Here is a 15,350-nt window from a genome sequence, read left to right as displayed (position 1 = left end):
TCAAGGAATGTTCCCGCAACCAAAAAGTTACGTTCCCAGAACGTTCTGGGAACCAAAAATTGTTAGCTGGGTGAGTGGATTAGAACAACTTCATTTATTGGACAACCTTAATAAATGACTACTCCTTAAATATTGATTTTCATTTTCATATTTATTAAATTACTAATTTCACCATCCCAAAAATAAACTTTTTTTTTCTTAACGTTAGTTTTTGGTTGCACATTTGGTTTCCAGAACGTTCATTTGTCACAACCTTCATACTAGACATACTTTGAGTTGGGGTTAGTCACCATATGGTTCTCAAACTGTGGTACGTGAGCTTCCTCTGCTGGAGTAAAATCATAAATACTGTTCTACTGTATATACCAGAGTATGTGACGGCCGTGGAGCCGAGGAAGTTTGACTTGCTCTCGCTCCATCTTCATCGACCAGCGTGTGAAGTACAGTATATGTGAGGAAGAGGAGGATGATGAGACACCAGTGTATTTTAACGTTAGTGATGATGGTTTTACTGTGAGAGCTCAGTATTTTCACTTGGTATAAAACTTTGGTTTGAGAACCACTGGTTTAAAGCAACACTGGAAGCAACTGTGCTCATGTAGTTTTGTGGATTTTGGTTTTATTTTTAAAGCAGCCTATTGTTGTGTAATGCGCGCACACACACACACACACACACACACACCTACTCTTGCCCTCCATGCTTCAGCACTACACTGCATTATTCTTGACCCTCCCTTCCTTCCTCTCTTGATATACCAACAGAGAACGCCCATGCTGGGTTTCAGAGGCCAGAGCAAAGGAATCGCCTGATTATTAGTTTCAGACACGCGCACACACACACACACACAAACCTACACACAGAATAAAAAGCAGAGAAACCAGCAGAGTTTCTCTCAGAAGTCTCATTGCTGGCATCGCACGTGTGTTTGACGGAGACGTCACATCATCAGCAGCCGATATTCTGAGCCGGGGAAACTGATGAAGGATGTTTGTTTGTCACCGACCAATCACACTCCTGCTGCTCCGCCTCTTTGGCTCAGGTGAGTGTTTTCAGCAGGTATAATGAAATTGAAAGAAGAAGAAGGAGCATTAAGCTTTAACATTAAAACAGTCATTTTAAAACAACAGGGTAATATTAGACATGAGAAATATTCTACAATATCTTTTATCATCTTGCAGTAGTTAACATATATGTGATTTCATACATTATTATTATTGCTATTATTGAAATATGAACACAATGTATCATCTTTAACCCCATGTGACCTCAGCCTTTAGAACGGCTACAAATGATCCTAAAGAAAAATAAATACAAGGGCATTCATATGATAGTAATGACAGTAGAGAGGCAGAAGTGACTCACTCACACTTACTAAGAAATATAATATATTTTAACAAGATTTTAAAGGAATATTTCCATTTCTTTTAATACACTTACACATCAGCATGACCTCATTTCACACATCTGACTGTAATTTTAAGAAATTAAGAATCATCCAAATTTGGCAGATAAAATGAATGATCAGTAGGAAATATGATATAAATATTGTCAACCCCAAAAAGTTCAAATGTAAAAAATAAATTTTTATTGCAATTACTCTAACACAGAGGTCTCAAACACATGGCCCGTGGTCCACATGCAGCCCATGATGAGAAATAAAAAGACATTTTTAAAATGTTATTAAGTTATTTATCAAATTTTTTGTCATAAATGTTTTTTTATGTCTATCGTGAACTATATATATATGTACATATATACATGTATATGTATGTACACGTATATATACGTAATCTGTGAAATATCTGTTATTCCGTCATGACTGTTTACATCTATGTGACCATATGAATAGTTGCCCACTATTATTCCACTCATTTTTCACCAGCTATGAGGTTTGACAGCTGTGACACACACACACACGCACACATGCGCGCACACACACACACACACACACACACACACACACACAGTGAGTGAGTGGGCGAGATCCTCCTGATAGGCAGGAGAACAACCTCAGGATTCAGTGGAACAATGGTCACAGAAAAGAGAAGGGAGTTCTTTCTGACTTGGGCAGGGTGTCCTTCCTTCCTCAGAGGAACACACTGGGTGTATTCAGTGTGCCGCGAAACAATGGTTCACAATAGATCAGCTAAAAAGAGTATTATTTTACGAGATGGCATAATTCAGCTGACCCCTGCCTGTATTATGTTAAGACAGTGGGAAATGACTCCCGGCTCCAACATTACATATTTTGCAAAGACACATCGTGATGAAAACTGTCCGGCAAGAAGCTACATTTATATATAATCAATAATTATATAATTGGAAGGGAATATTAACACAAAAACACTACTTAAACTGCATTTATTATATATTGACATGCCTTGTAAACACATTTCTTCCTCTCCCACCCTCTGACCCCCCGCTGACCTCAGTTGCCTCACTCGCCATTCATACACCTGCTCCACCTCTTCCTTCACAAATCTTCCCCGCCTCAGCCTTTCCATCAAATGTTCCATCCTTCCCCTCCTCTCCTGGCGTCCCACCCTCCATCCCTCCCTTCAGCAGCAGCACCGCAGAGTCGACAAGAGCCCGCTGCCCTATGACGACGTCACCCTCCTCTGTGGTGGTCAGGTATGATGACTGAGTGATTGAGTTATTAAAGGGGTTTGTTCCGCCCAATTTCTTAATTTTTCCATCTTCCCACTGCTGGAAGAAGAAGAAGAAGAAGAAAGAAGAGTTGGACTTTTTCACAGTGGAGGTGTTGAGAGGTGTTCATAACTGATCATAATGGCTCTGTGCAGTTTAGCAGAGGTGGAAAGAGTACCAAAATATTCTACTCAAGTAGAATCCTCATCATTCACATTCATTCACCTGTCCTCATCATTCATTCACCTGTCCTTATTTTTTTTAAGTCAGGCCAAATCAAACCTTCATACAACCTTCAGAGAACATCCTTTGTCAAATGGAAATCAGGTGTTCATCATAAACGTTACTACATTTAAAATTCACAACAATGACCATCCTTTAAACCATGGATTGAGTCCTGCATGTAGCTGCATAAATAAAGGATTTTTACATTTGTCTACATTAGAGATGCCTTTCTTATGAATTGCCACTCAAACCTCAAGGTGTTTTTGGATGAAAGGGACAACCATAATAATTTGATTTATTTCTGTCACTCTTTCTATTTCTATTAGAGTGTTGCCCATTTCTTGAATGTGCTATAGTTAAATTACCAATTACGTTGTGCTTTTAGCAATAATCATCTATTATGAAAAGTAAAAAAGTCTCTTGCAACATTTGACACAAATAATTTCACTTGCTCAAATTGAAACTGGGCCAGTGAACCAAGGATTAGATTATTATTTCTGTTCTGAACTGTTCCTGTGGAAATGTGTAAACTAACTGTGAGTTCAAACTCTCCCATCACAGGTTTGAAGATCCAGTCACAGTCAACTGCTCTGTACCAGAGACGGGTTTCTCTCTCCTGGGATGGGTAGTCTCACTGGTAGGAGAAATCTTATCAGCTCAACAGAAAAACACATCACCCATAATATTGTCTTTGCAGACATCCAGTGAACACTAAGCCTCAGGACGCAAATATTACCTATAGTATGTACAATTATCATGGAGATTTAGTGTCTTATGTAGAGGGTCAGTGAAGTCTGTGTGTTGCCTGTTGAACTGCTGGACCCTACATTTAAATATTCTGTGTTCAAATGGGGTTTGTTTACCATGCTCACAGAAAGAGTACTCGCATGAATTATTGCTGACAAAATATGTCAACACAGAATGGGTCAAAGGTCACAAATGCTTTAACTTTCTTTTAAGGTCACTCAGGGACCTTAATTAATGCCAATTCACGTGTCCTCATCATTCACTTGTCCTCATCATTCACCTGTCCTCATCATACACCTGTCCTCATCATTCCCATCCTCATCATTCACCTGTCCTCATCATACACCTGTCCTTATCCTACACCTGTCCTCATCATTCACCTGTCCTCATCATACACCTGTCCTCATCATTCGTGTCCTCATCATTCACTTGTCCTCATCATTCACCTGTCCTCATCATTCACCTGTCCTCATCGTTCACCTGTCCTCATCATTCCCATCCTCATCATTCACCTGTCCTCATCATTCACTTGTTCTCATCATACACCTGTCCTTATCCTACACCTGTCCTCATCATACACCTGTCCTCATCATTCACCTGTCCTCATCATACACCTGTCCTCATCATTCACCTGTCCTCATCATTCACTTGTTCTCATCATACACCTGTCCTTATCCTACACCTGTCCTCATCATACACCTGTCCTCATCATACACCTGTCCTCATCATTCACCTGTCCTCATCATTCACCTGTCCTCATCGTTCACCTGTCCTCATCATTCCCATCCTCATCATTCACCTGTCCTCATCATTCACTTGTTCTCATCATACACCTGTCCTTATCCTACACCTGTCCTCATCATACACCTGTCCTCATCATACACCTGTCCTCATCATTCACCTGTCCTCATCATACACCTGTCCTCATCATTCACCTGTTGTTTTAATTTGTGACCTATTGTAGCTCAAGGAAGCTCCTCCGCCCACGATGGAACGCTCCCTGGTCTGGAGTGTGAACAGTGTGACTGACTGGAAAATCAATTCCACGTGCTATGCACTGTCTGATCACGGGGGGCAGTGCTCCATCAAACTACCCATAATAGTCTACAGTGAGTTTTCAGTGTAAATCTTTCTGATGCCATCAAGCATCACCTTTTCTGAGTCGTCTGATGCGCACATCCGTCTCCACAGAGCCTCCCGACAACGTGTCCATCAGCCTTGGTAATCACTGCGGCCCGATGCTCGAGGCTCATCGGTACACTCTTCACTGCGAGGTGCAGCGCGTCGCTCCGGTCGGACGCCTCACTGTCACGTTCTACAAGGGACAGACGGCACTGCGTCAACTACGCTCCAACAACACAGAGAAGGAACCAGTGACTGAGGTCTTCACCGTGGACATTGTCCCCAGCAAGGAAGACGATGGAGTCCAATACTGGTGTGAAGCCACGCTGGAACTGGGACCTGAAGGGCCACGGCGTCCCCCTGTGATGATGTCACAAAAACTCAATGCATCAGTGCACTGTGAGTCCAACTTCTGACGACTGATTCTACAGTTTTTACAGCTGTCAAACTCTCCCTACGTCCACTGCACTTGAATGTCTTCACTGACAAGAATACAACCTGAGCAGCATATGAATAAATGCTCTCTTCTTCTCTCCCAGTTGGCCCACAGCTCATTTGCCCTGGAAAGCTGCAGGTGAGAGAGGGAGAGCGTCTCCTCTGCGACGTGACGGGAAACCCTCAGCCATCGGTCATCTGGTACAGAGATGGACAGGCGGTTGCTCTGCCCACTCGATCCAGCAGAAACCATGCTGGGAAATACATGGTGTGGACAAAAGGACATCTGGGACAGAAAAACTTTACAGTGGAGGTGGAAGTCCTTGGCAGTGTTGGTAAGTTTGTGTAAATCTGCATTGAAGAGTCATTTCACTGAGGTAAAGGTTAAAAAGGCATAGTCTCTATTAATCAGCCTGTCTCTTCCTCTCTCTAGGAACTGCCAACAGCTGTAATAGATGTTTCCTTTCAGCCGTCCTCGTTATTCAGATGATCACCTGGCTGTGAAACCTGTGTCATCTGTCCTTTCATGCTGTTTGGATGAACTGTTTCCCGAAGAGGAAACCTCGTCTCTCGACCCCCCCGCACACCAAACACACACACACACAATGGATCAGTTTTGAATGTGTTTTTTTCTTTTTTTTGTGCATTTTCATGTTCAACTTTCTAAACATGGGGATCAGTGAAGTTCTCCGCTTTGCTTGAGAGCTTCTGCTCAGGTACACTTTCTTTTTTGTTATTAAACCACAAGTCACCATTGACATTGTTGTTTTTGTTGTTCTGAGACAACGGAATGCTTTAGAAAGATCTACAATCACGTGCAGTGTGATGGCTGATTTTGGAATAAAGGACTTTTTGTAAATATTTTTATGAGCCAGTGGGACTTCATAGCATCTGCCTGATGGCAATAACTGAAAGGAGGGATGTAGGGCGTGAGGTGGGTCCATCAGAGTGGTGTTTATGGAGAACCTATGATTTTGCTGGCCTGACTGACTATGTAGAAGAGTATTGTTACTTCACCCCACAAAGTGAGAGTGAAGTATTGTTTTTAGTGGCATGTCTCTGTTTGTGTCTGTTTGTGAAGTCTGCCATCTCTGATTGCCTCGTTTTATTTGTGGAGAGGGAACCGTACCAGGATGAAATGTTAAATGACAACGGATTTAACGAGTGTAAACCAGTGTTAAAATGTGTGCCGACATTTAAAGTCCTCAGTTTTCTCAGCAGGTGGAGGCGTTGTGCTTTCTAAAAACAGTCAACATGTTGTGTAAAAGACAGGGTGGAGTCAGTCTTGCTCTCTCTCACATTCCACACACCAGCTCTTGCTTCACTGGGATAAATATGAATGTTAAAAGTCCACTCATACACAAACTTGCTCCATAATAACTACATTTTCCATATTTATATGATGTTGAAAGTATGTGAAAGAAACATCTGACAGTTTAGATTTAACATTTTAATGTAGAAAATAAAATGTAGGTGTGTCCCACAATATAATTATGGGGTGAAATCTTTTTTTGTGTGTGGCTCAACAATCTTTAAATATATCTTCAGTTGCTGTAACCTCATTAACACAACCAAGTTAGAAAGAGTTGATATAGCCTTTAAACTCTTTATTATTTATTACTTCCAAATAGAACTTTTACATTAGAAAAAAAAACGAAAACATTTCCAGTACATATTATTATCATTATTATAATAGGGTTATTTGTCAAACTGTGGGCAATCAATTCACCCGACTATTCAAGTATTACTCAAAACTCTTCCAATCTCAGATGACTAACCTATCTAAAACAATTAAAAGACAAACAGAAAATCTTATTCCGACTGTGGCCACAGACGGGCAGGTTTATTAACATTAGCTGGTTATTACGGTTTATTATAATCTCGTCGTGTGTCCAGTCCATCTTCGTGTGCAGCGCTCTCATCTAAAAAGAGAAGACAAATGCATACGCATCATTTACCATCCACCACAAGGAAAAAAACTGATTTCAGCCACTCAACAGAAGTCTCACGCAACAAAATCTTTGCCTACTTAAATTTATGATATTGAAGGAATATTAAAAATATAAAATTCTACATTTTTAGCTTACAGGGACACAGAAGATGCAGGTCTACTGCTGCCTTGTTTGGTAAGTTGGTTTCACTTATTGTAGGTAATTTGAACAAAGGATTACCAACACATTGGACGTTACCAGTGGCGATTCTGGTCTAGAAATTCTGGTGGGGCCAAGCAGGAAAATCTTACAATGCAATCCAGAAAAACCACATATTACTCTGATACCCTCAGGACAAAAACACAGTAGCAAGAGAGAGAGGGAACACAGCACATTTGACACAAAATTGCAGCTGAATAATGCCATCACACGAACCAATTTGATGACATATTATCATATCAATAGCATCACCAAATGGCTGTGTTCAAAATCTCACAATATCAAATACTCAAGATCGAAAAAACAATGTGAAAACGGCGCACACCCCATGTGCAAAGCCACCACACATCTATCGACAGTTACATATTACAGAAATTTCACTATAATTCAAACAACATGTAAACTACATTATCAATTACAAGTTAAAATAAAAATAAATTAGACTGACCGCTCACTTCTTGAAGAGGAATGACGCTCTGCGGACCTTCGTGTGCACAAACCAGTGCCCGCCCTTGCTTCAAAATCAACCAATGAGAAGCGCTCGGGGTCCCTAAACTTCTGGCCCCACTGGCGAAACTGAAGCGCGCGCTGTACACGCGCAGCAGTTCTGCAGTACACAACACTGCAGGGAGGATATCACGGCCGGGCCCCACCGACCGGAAACGGAGGACGCGCAACATCCGGCACAACCAACTATTCACATACAACTACACGATGCGTCTACAGTGGAAATTACGTTGATCAAATGAAAACTGCGGACAACATTAAATGTATTATTAACTTGTGCTCCACGAAATTTTTGACACAGGAAAACATAAAAGCTTACAATCCTCCCCTGCACAGCAGCGCCCTCTGCTGGGGCACGGCCCCACCTGCCCTTAATGCAAAGACGCCGCTGAACGTTACTGCGTAACTCAAAGCCTTTAGGGGTGTAACAAGTCTTTTGTTGACCTTGAAATATTGGTTTGCTGAGGTCTCACGGAAAGTTGGTAAGTGAATCTTTAGAGTAGACAGGATTTTTTTAAAGCAACAATTCCGTAACTGTTTAACGCAGGGGTGTCAAACATACGGCCCGGGGGCCAGAACCGGCCCGCCAGAGGGTCCAATCCGGCCCACAGGATGAATTTGTTCACACTAATCTAAACGTAATGTCAAATGCTACAGATACCTGTGACTAAATGTTTGTGCCTTTATAGATCCAGTGTGCTGTGTAAATAGTAAATTTAGGCATGATATTGTTGAAATTGCACTTATATTTCTCAAGAAATTTCATGTTTTGTAAAATTATCCTTTATTAAATGTAAAATAAAGGAGAAAAAACAAAGGCGTTCTTGTTGCTCATAGGTTATTATTCTATTATTTTGCTATTTTTACTGGTCCGGCCCCCTTGAGATCAAATTGTGCTGTATGTGGCCCCTGAACAAAAATGAGTTCGAAACCCCTGGTTTAATGTAACAGCCGTCAAGTGATCCAAGAGGGAGAATGGGACTTCTGCACCTTGTCTGAGCTCCATTTACCACCACACAACTACATCTGTAGCCTGATGGAAGGCAAGGCACAGTACAAAGAAAAAAAAAAACTCCCATTGAAAACTGCCTAGACCGGTTGGGGTGAAAGATGAGGTGAGGTAGAGATAGAGAGTTATCAGTTTAGACGAGACAGATTACGACACAGTTCAAAAGAGAGCAGTGGCTCAGGTTTGAAAACATCTGCCCATGTTCAACTAATGTGGACGATCAGGTCAGGGACCGACGGTCCAAAAACGTAACAAGTACTTTCAAAACTTGTGGATAAAACTCGCCAACTGTAGCTTTAAGGCCACTTTGTCAAAAAGAGGGCGAAGAGTTTGAAAGACAAAGACCATCTTGGATGTATTATGGTGACTCCAAGATCCTGTGATTTTGCTCAAAGTGTATTAATATATAATGTAATTTCTGCATTGGTCTCTTTATGGCCCATTTTTACTAAATGTTAATCTGTTTTACTTTCGTCCCTCCCAATCATCGTCTCAGTCACCATCTCAGGTATAGAGGTTAAACAATGCAGTGCCAATTGCCAAGTTACAGGCAGAAACAAACATGGCTACCATTGACAAGGTTATTAACTCAATAAATGAACAAGGTGATTGAAAATTTCTAAGAAAACTTACTGTAGGTAAATGTGCATCAGAACGGTCATGGTATGATGACGACAGAATCGTCAGACATTCTCTGCACTTGCTCAGCCTCCAAATTCTTGGCGAAGTCTCCCGTCTGCAAGAGCTGAGGCAAAACCGCCTGACACACCCTGACCTCTGGGAAGCCAACTGGGCTGGACTGAGGAGGGGGAGGAGGACTTTTCATGTTCACCCCAAAACCATTCCAGTGCTGACCTGAAAGTTTGTATTTGATGATGGCTGCTGCGAGGATCCCCTGGGGAACCATGAGAGGTTGCCCTCGAGCCAACGCTTGATCAGCGAGAAGCTCCAGAGGCGAGTGAGACGGAGCAGCTGAGGCACTGAGCGGAGGTTGTGTAGAAATAGGTGTGGAAGAAGCAGCAGCAACTGTTGTCCCTTCACTTTTTATCAGGGGAGCAGCAGCTTCCTTCGTCGTAGCATCAGGTGGAATAAACATGGAAATACTTGAGCCTTCAACTGAGATGTCATCAGTTTTCTGGGGGACTTGTACTTCTAGAGGTGGAACCCCTGATGTACCAATGGTGGAGGACTGCTTCTTATCTGGTCTGGCCTTTTTTCCTCTGGGCACACAGAGACAGTTTCAATTTCATACCAAAATAAAACCCATAGACATGAAATCCTCTGATTTTTGTACTTACGGCAGCGAAGCAAAGGAGCCCAATAGCTTCCTGCTCTCTCGCATCAGTGTCCTAACATAAAGTGTAAAGCAAAGGCAGGTCTTCATGTAGAACAAGATGAAAAAAAACAAATACATTTCATGCCCTACTAGTATCTTGCACACCTGGACAGCATCCAACCCTTCGGCCACAGAGGTTTCACCTCACTGTCCAGCAGGGTCTTCAGGTACTCCTCTACCTCCTGACTCTCGCTCCTTTCCTTCTCATATTTGTCCATTTTTGCCCTCAGCACATCACACAGACACTCTCTATGTGAGAGGGAGAGGAAAAATAATGTTATTAAACAGTTTAATACCTCAAGTTGATCCGTTATAATCTATCTGACCTGATCTCCTCATTCCATCGGAACACCTTCTTGGGACCTCCTCTTGTCACACCTTTCTCCTCCACATTGTCCTCACTCAGTTTGCCCTCAGTGGCCTCTTCTGTTGCCCTGACATGAACACAGGAACGGAGGTCATCTACACCACGAATGTTTCCACTGTTATCAATTTCAGGCTTCGTTTGTCAGCAGGATTGTGCAAATACTAAATGATTTCTAACAAACTTGATGAAGGGATGATGTCTGGGAAGAGTCCATTACATTTTTGTGAAGACTCAGATTACGATTATTAAGGAATAACTTTTCACTTTACTATGTTATGACAAATCAATGATTTAGATCACTTTTGGTGCTTTATCTTTTGTATTTCTTATATTACTATAAGAATCATGTAATGACCTCCGAAAAGATACAGATCTACAGTAAAAAGTAAATAAATCAGAATAAGTGTTGTTGAGAAAGTGACATCCATAATATTCAAACAAACAGGATCTTCCTCACATCTTCAAATCGACATACTAAAGTCTGTCATGTCGTTCATTCACGTGCAAAGGCCTTTAGTTTCAAATACAAAGGTCTGCCATGAGATGCTATAGCAGTCAGCAGCTGCCAAACGTTTTTGTTCAAAAAGGGTTCAAATAATTCAGAATAACATGATATTTGCTGTGATCCACCATCACATAAGATACATGAACTTACTTTGAAGCTTTCAGTTGTTCATATGCTTGACAGTTTGCTTGGTAACACGCTATCTGTTCAGGCATCGCTTTACCGATGGCCTCGCTTAGTTTCTGTACGGAATCCTCCATATCCGGGGGCTCCTCCTTGTCAATGTAAGATTTAAAATGTTAAAGTCACATACTTAAACATATATACACACACACACACACACAACTCAAACAAACAATCAGCACACTGACCATGCGAGTGAGCAGAAGCTTCTTGATGCGTTTGAGGAGCGTATCTCTGCTACAGGGCAGGAAAGACGACAAATGTGTGTAGAGCTTGGAGCGCAGCGGACCGCCGTGCTCCCGACACTGCAACTCAACACTGGAGGGAGGTGAAAGAGGGGGACATGATGCTTAAAGCAACGTAACTCAAGGTCTTATTGTCGACCAGTTTGTCAGATTTACGGATGGAGTTGAAGTGTAATATGTGTATATGTGATTTGATTTCCTGGTCGACAATTGTTTGAAGTTCCTTCGAGCAGAACACCGCTGATGGAATCACTAGCTGTGTTTACATGTGCAACATGTCTTCGTTCCAAAAAGATTGGCTCCATTGTTTACATGGACACACAACTAAAATGATGATGATGTATCAGATCAGAGTTTTCGGCATGTTTATGACATTTTTATTCCAATCAGGCTTTAATTCCACTTACTTGGGTCCATGTAAACATGGCAAGTGTCTTACAAACCAAAAAACTTACAGAAAAACGTAATATGACAAATCTAATTCACACCAATAGTCCGTCAGACTCGGTATGACTGGGGACTCGGTTCAATAGAGGTTTGCAAGGATTGGTGTGAATGCATCCCCAAAGAAAGGGTGCCAAACTAAATGGAATGGTTGGGGTTGGTTATTTTTGCATACACAAAAAAGTACCATACTCTACCAAGAGGATGATTAGTCTTGGCTGGAGACAATTACTGCTTTCGGTTGTTTGATTACTCACTCTAACAGGATTGAGTTGATCTCTGGTGTGAAGAACTTGAGTTTCGACTCGCCCTCTGACGTTTTGACAGCCTGAAAACAAAAAAACAAACATGCAATTACAATTTTAGCACATAAAAAAGCAAAACTCATCTCACCATCATGAGTTTCTTCACAGCCTCTTCTAGTCCTGGGGTGAGGCCCTCTGGTAGAGGAACACACTGATGCGATGAGCAGGAACTGGCTTCTGACTGGGGCTGGGGTTGTTCAGGTTGAATCTTTGGCGAATAATTAGTCTTTGTGTTTGAAGGTCGGGCTTGAGCATCGTTAGGATTATTTGTTTTGGGTTGAATGAGTTGCGTCTCGGTGGCAGGTTGTGGAACCAATTTTGGTGACAGAGTCTCTTCAGTGGCGTCTAATAACGAGACCAAATCGATATCAAAATCCACCGTGCTGGCGGCTTGGATGAGAGCGTGGTCGTTGATGGATCCAATTAAACTAAGGAGAGGATCAGTCATCCCAGAGCCTCCGCCGCCAGCTGCATCTGCCGGACACAGAGGGATTGTGGGTACACGAGGGATCACCGCCACCTTCTGGTTTGCCTTCTCCATTCTCTGTCGTTCCTTCTCCTTCTCTCTTTGAAACTTCTTCAACATGCTTGTGACACTGAGTGTGCCCACGACCCTTTTCTTCTTCTTTCTCTTCATCTCATCGTTCAGTCCATTGTCAGACAATGTGCTGCAACGTGGAAGAGACTTTAATCAAGCAAAGGTGAGTCAAATAAGAAGTAAAGTTACTTTGAGTATCACCTTAACCTAGCTTCCATGTTGGTGTTCATCGCTTCGTCCTCTTTGCAGCGTTTCTTCTTCGGCTTCTCCTGTCCATCATTGACTTTACGTTTCTAGGCAAGACATTTTTTACAACACGAAACAACTGTGCAAACACGTTAAATTGAAATGTGATCACTGAAAGAGACTGTGTCCATTTCAGTTTGACATATTAATAAAATATTTACCTTCGAGAGCTCAAGGATTGTCTGCTCTGTTGTGAAGTTCTCAGTCTCCGAGTCAGACACCTGGCGGAACTGCAGCACCCCAGAGTTGATGTAGAATCCACCAAATTTTGTTGTGATGGCAGCAGGAACAAACTCATCGTACTACAGGGAGCAGCCGAAAACAATGATTTGATTTTGTTTTAAAAATCAATAAAAGAAAGCTAAAAAACAATTGAAATTTGAAGACTCAGGAGAACAGAACTGTCCTGGATGAAAGTATGAAGTAATATATAAACATAGACTCACAGCCTCAGAGTTGTCAATAAAAGAATCTTCATCGTCATAACCATAACCAATATCAATCAGATCCTGAATGCGGTCCTTCTTTTTCTCTGCTTTTCCCCCCTATAATGAGAAGATGAAAAACATTGCTTCTCTTATTTAATGATATGAAAAACAATAGCTTGATGCAAGGTCAATTAAATCGATTCATGTTCTTCTTAAGCTTGACAAGGGAGAATTCCTGGTTTTGTATATATGAGTGATTCTCACATATTTTGCTTCCAGTTTCCTTGTAATGGAAGCAATTTCATCAGTCTCTCTCTTCTCTTCTTCAAACTTGCTCAATGGGACTTTATTGTTCGAGTGCTTGATCTGAAAACAAACAAAAATTAAAATCATACATTTCTGTGTTCCACAGTCACAACCAAAGACCTTCCAGGGAGAGGTTTAAGTGCTACTGTGAAAAACAACAACTTATACATTAAAAAAAAAAAAAAAATTTTAAGAAATTAACTTCAGGTACAATAGGCAGATTTTATTTGTGTGCATTGATGAATTATTCCATAACTGTCTGGAGAGTGGAGGCTGAAAGTTTTTTCAGAGAAGACAAAGACCAGTTCGGCCCAAACTCTTATATCAAAAGACAAGCTAAAAGTGGTCACTGCATTTGAAGAGGATGAGATACTTTCATGTCGATGTAATGTAATGCGGACGTGATGATAATAACAGAAGCGTTGCAACCGTGTTCTAATTTGTGTGTCTCCATTGAAAATAATATATTTGTAAAATGCAAAATACACTGCGTGTGAATGACACCTGGGGCCTCCTAATTCTCGAGAGGCAACTTTGGAACTAGTGCTGGGAATTGGAATTTTGGGAAAAATAGTTGGATATCAACTTCAATATAAAGCGTACCAATGTTCCAGGGTCAGAAATAAATGTGTGTTTTGGGGGGGCTTTTATGCCCCACCCAAACCAGTGTCCCTCGAGATCCTTGCAATGCCCCTGGTCCTAGCAAACACACTTACGCTAATCATAGCTTCGAGATATCAACATGTCCAAAATTATGACTGAAAATGAACGCAGAGGTCAGATTAAGACATGAAATTAATAATGCCCCACCTTGTTCTCGATGAGCTGACTGTAGCTGAACTCTGGAAAACTCTGCTCATCAGCCTCAGATAACGTCAGGACCAGGCGGACCGTGTCGGTGTTAGCGGTCCGGTCTGGACGGTTGTCTTCTCCCGGCAGTACACCTGTCCATGATGGACACTTTTGGGTCTGGACAGAGGACGACGGTAGATCACAGGACAAAGTGGTTAACGGAATTCTGCGGGACTCCGCCATTACAGTGGACAACAACGTCGAACCGCTCAGGTTTTGTTTCAAAACACACAAACACACACACACACACACACACACACGCGCGGACGGGTTTAATTAAGTGAAAGTAGGTGCAGGTGTGTTCACCCGAGCCACTCCACACACGGCCAATCCACTTAAAGAGCGCTGTTTACGATTCTTTTCAAACCACATACCATTTCAAACGCTTTCGCGTTGGTTTTTAAATCGTTAACGTAACGTTTTTTGAAAATAAGAGTTCCGTTAATGAAGTACTGCCCCCTGCTGGCCGCTATAACCAGCACACACTCGTGATGGGAAGTCTTTTGGCTCGGTTCCTTTTGAAGAGCCCTCTATTTTAGCCTAACTTAGCAATTATGTATGGTTTGTGTGTTGGTAATCATTTTTTAATCAGTTTTTTCATCAAAGCCTTATTTTTATAAATTTTTTTATTAACATTTTAATCAAACCTTTAAATGAAAAACTGAACACAGAACCTGCACCAAACCTAACCCTGCACTGAGGTAGGTCTCTTCTTGTGGTACCTAGGTCGAGATTAAAACACCAAATTTCACA

General features: G+C 41.6%; 2 protein-coding genes across 4 annotated transcripts; one reads left to right on the top strand and one right to left on the bottom strand.

Moving 5' to 3' along the window:
• The first annotated feature begins 809 nt into the window (after positions 1-809).
• On the top strand, positions 810-6,397 carry LOC122770579. The gene is made up of 7 exons (XM_044027518.1): positions 810-1,040; positions 2,434-2,632; positions 3,434-3,509; positions 4,584-4,728; positions 4,811-5,140; positions 5,281-5,511; positions 5,610-6,397. The coding sequence occupies exons 1-7, from the start codon at positions 986-988 to the stop codon at positions 5,678-5,680; spliced, it is 1,107 nt and encodes a 368-aa protein (XP_043883453.1). The 5' UTR covers positions 810-985; the 3' UTR covers positions 5,681-6,397.
• Positions 6,398-6,773: 376 nt separating this feature from the next.
• LOC122771667 (ubinuclein-1-like) lies at positions 6,774-15,022 on the bottom strand. Of its 3 annotated transcripts, XM_044029365.1 has the most exons (15): positions 14,972-15,022; positions 14,556-14,714; positions 13,704-13,805; positions 13,458-13,556; positions 13,173-13,313; positions 12,967-13,058; positions 12,316-12,895; positions 12,180-12,250; positions 11,422-11,551; positions 11,201-11,325; positions 10,505-10,612; positions 10,284-10,427; positions 10,141-10,191; positions 9,476-10,062; positions 6,774-7,098 (listed from the first exon to the last, which is right to left on the bottom strand). In XM_044029365.1, the coding sequence occupies exons 1-14, from the start codon at positions 14,972-14,974 to the stop codon at positions 9,501-9,503; spliced, it is 2,367 nt and encodes a 788-aa protein (XP_043885300.1). In that variant the 5' UTR covers positions 14,975-15,022; the 3' UTR covers positions 6,774-7,098; positions 9,476-9,500. The 3 variants fall into 3 exon arrangements, with proteins under 3 accessions (XP_043885300.1, XP_043885299.1, XP_043885298.1); XM_044029364.1 differs by lacking the exon at positions 14,972-15,022 and having other exon boundaries at positions 12,973-13,058; positions 14,556-14,928; XM_044029363.1 differs by lacking the exon at positions 14,972-15,022 and having other exon boundaries at positions 14,556-14,925.
• Between the last annotated feature and the right edge of the window lie 328 nt (positions 15,023-15,350).

The sequence above is a fragment of the Solea senegalensis genome, linkage group LG6 (genome assembly GCF_019176455.1).
Source record: "Solea senegalensis isolate Sse05_10M linkage group LG6, IFAPA_SoseM_1, whole genome shotgun sequence".
NCBI classification, from domain to species: Eukaryota; Metazoa; Chordata; class Actinopteri; order Pleuronectiformes; family Soleidae; genus Solea; species Solea senegalensis.
Note: the sequence above shows the minus strand (reverse complement) of the source record. Positions and strands in the feature narration are given on the sequence as shown.

Coding starts and splice junctions, on each gene's coding strand:
- LOC122770579 (XM_044027518.1), top strand. CDS start 986: ATGTTTGTTTGTCACCGACCAATCACACTCCTGCTGCTCCGCCTCTTT. Junction 1,041..2,433: donor GCTCCGCCTCTTTGGCTCAG/GTGAGTGTTTTC, acceptor CGCTGACCTCAG/TTGCCTCACTCGCCATTCAT. Junction 3,510..4,583: donor TGGGATGGGTAGTCTCACTG/GTAGGAGAAATC, acceptor GACCTATTGTAG/CTCAAGGAAGCTCCTCCGCC.
- LOC122771667 (XM_044029363.1), bottom strand. CDS start 14,780: ATGGCGGAGTCCCGCAGAATTCCGTTAACCACTTTGTCCTGTGATCTA. Junction 13,059..13,172: donor CAATCCTTGAGCTCTCGAAG/GTAAATATTTTA, acceptor TGTCTTGCCTAG/AAACGTAAAGTCAATGATGG. Junction 10,428..10,504: donor CGATGGAATGAGGAGATCAG/GTCAGATAGATT, acceptor CCTCTCACATAG/AGAGTGTCTGTGTGATGTGC.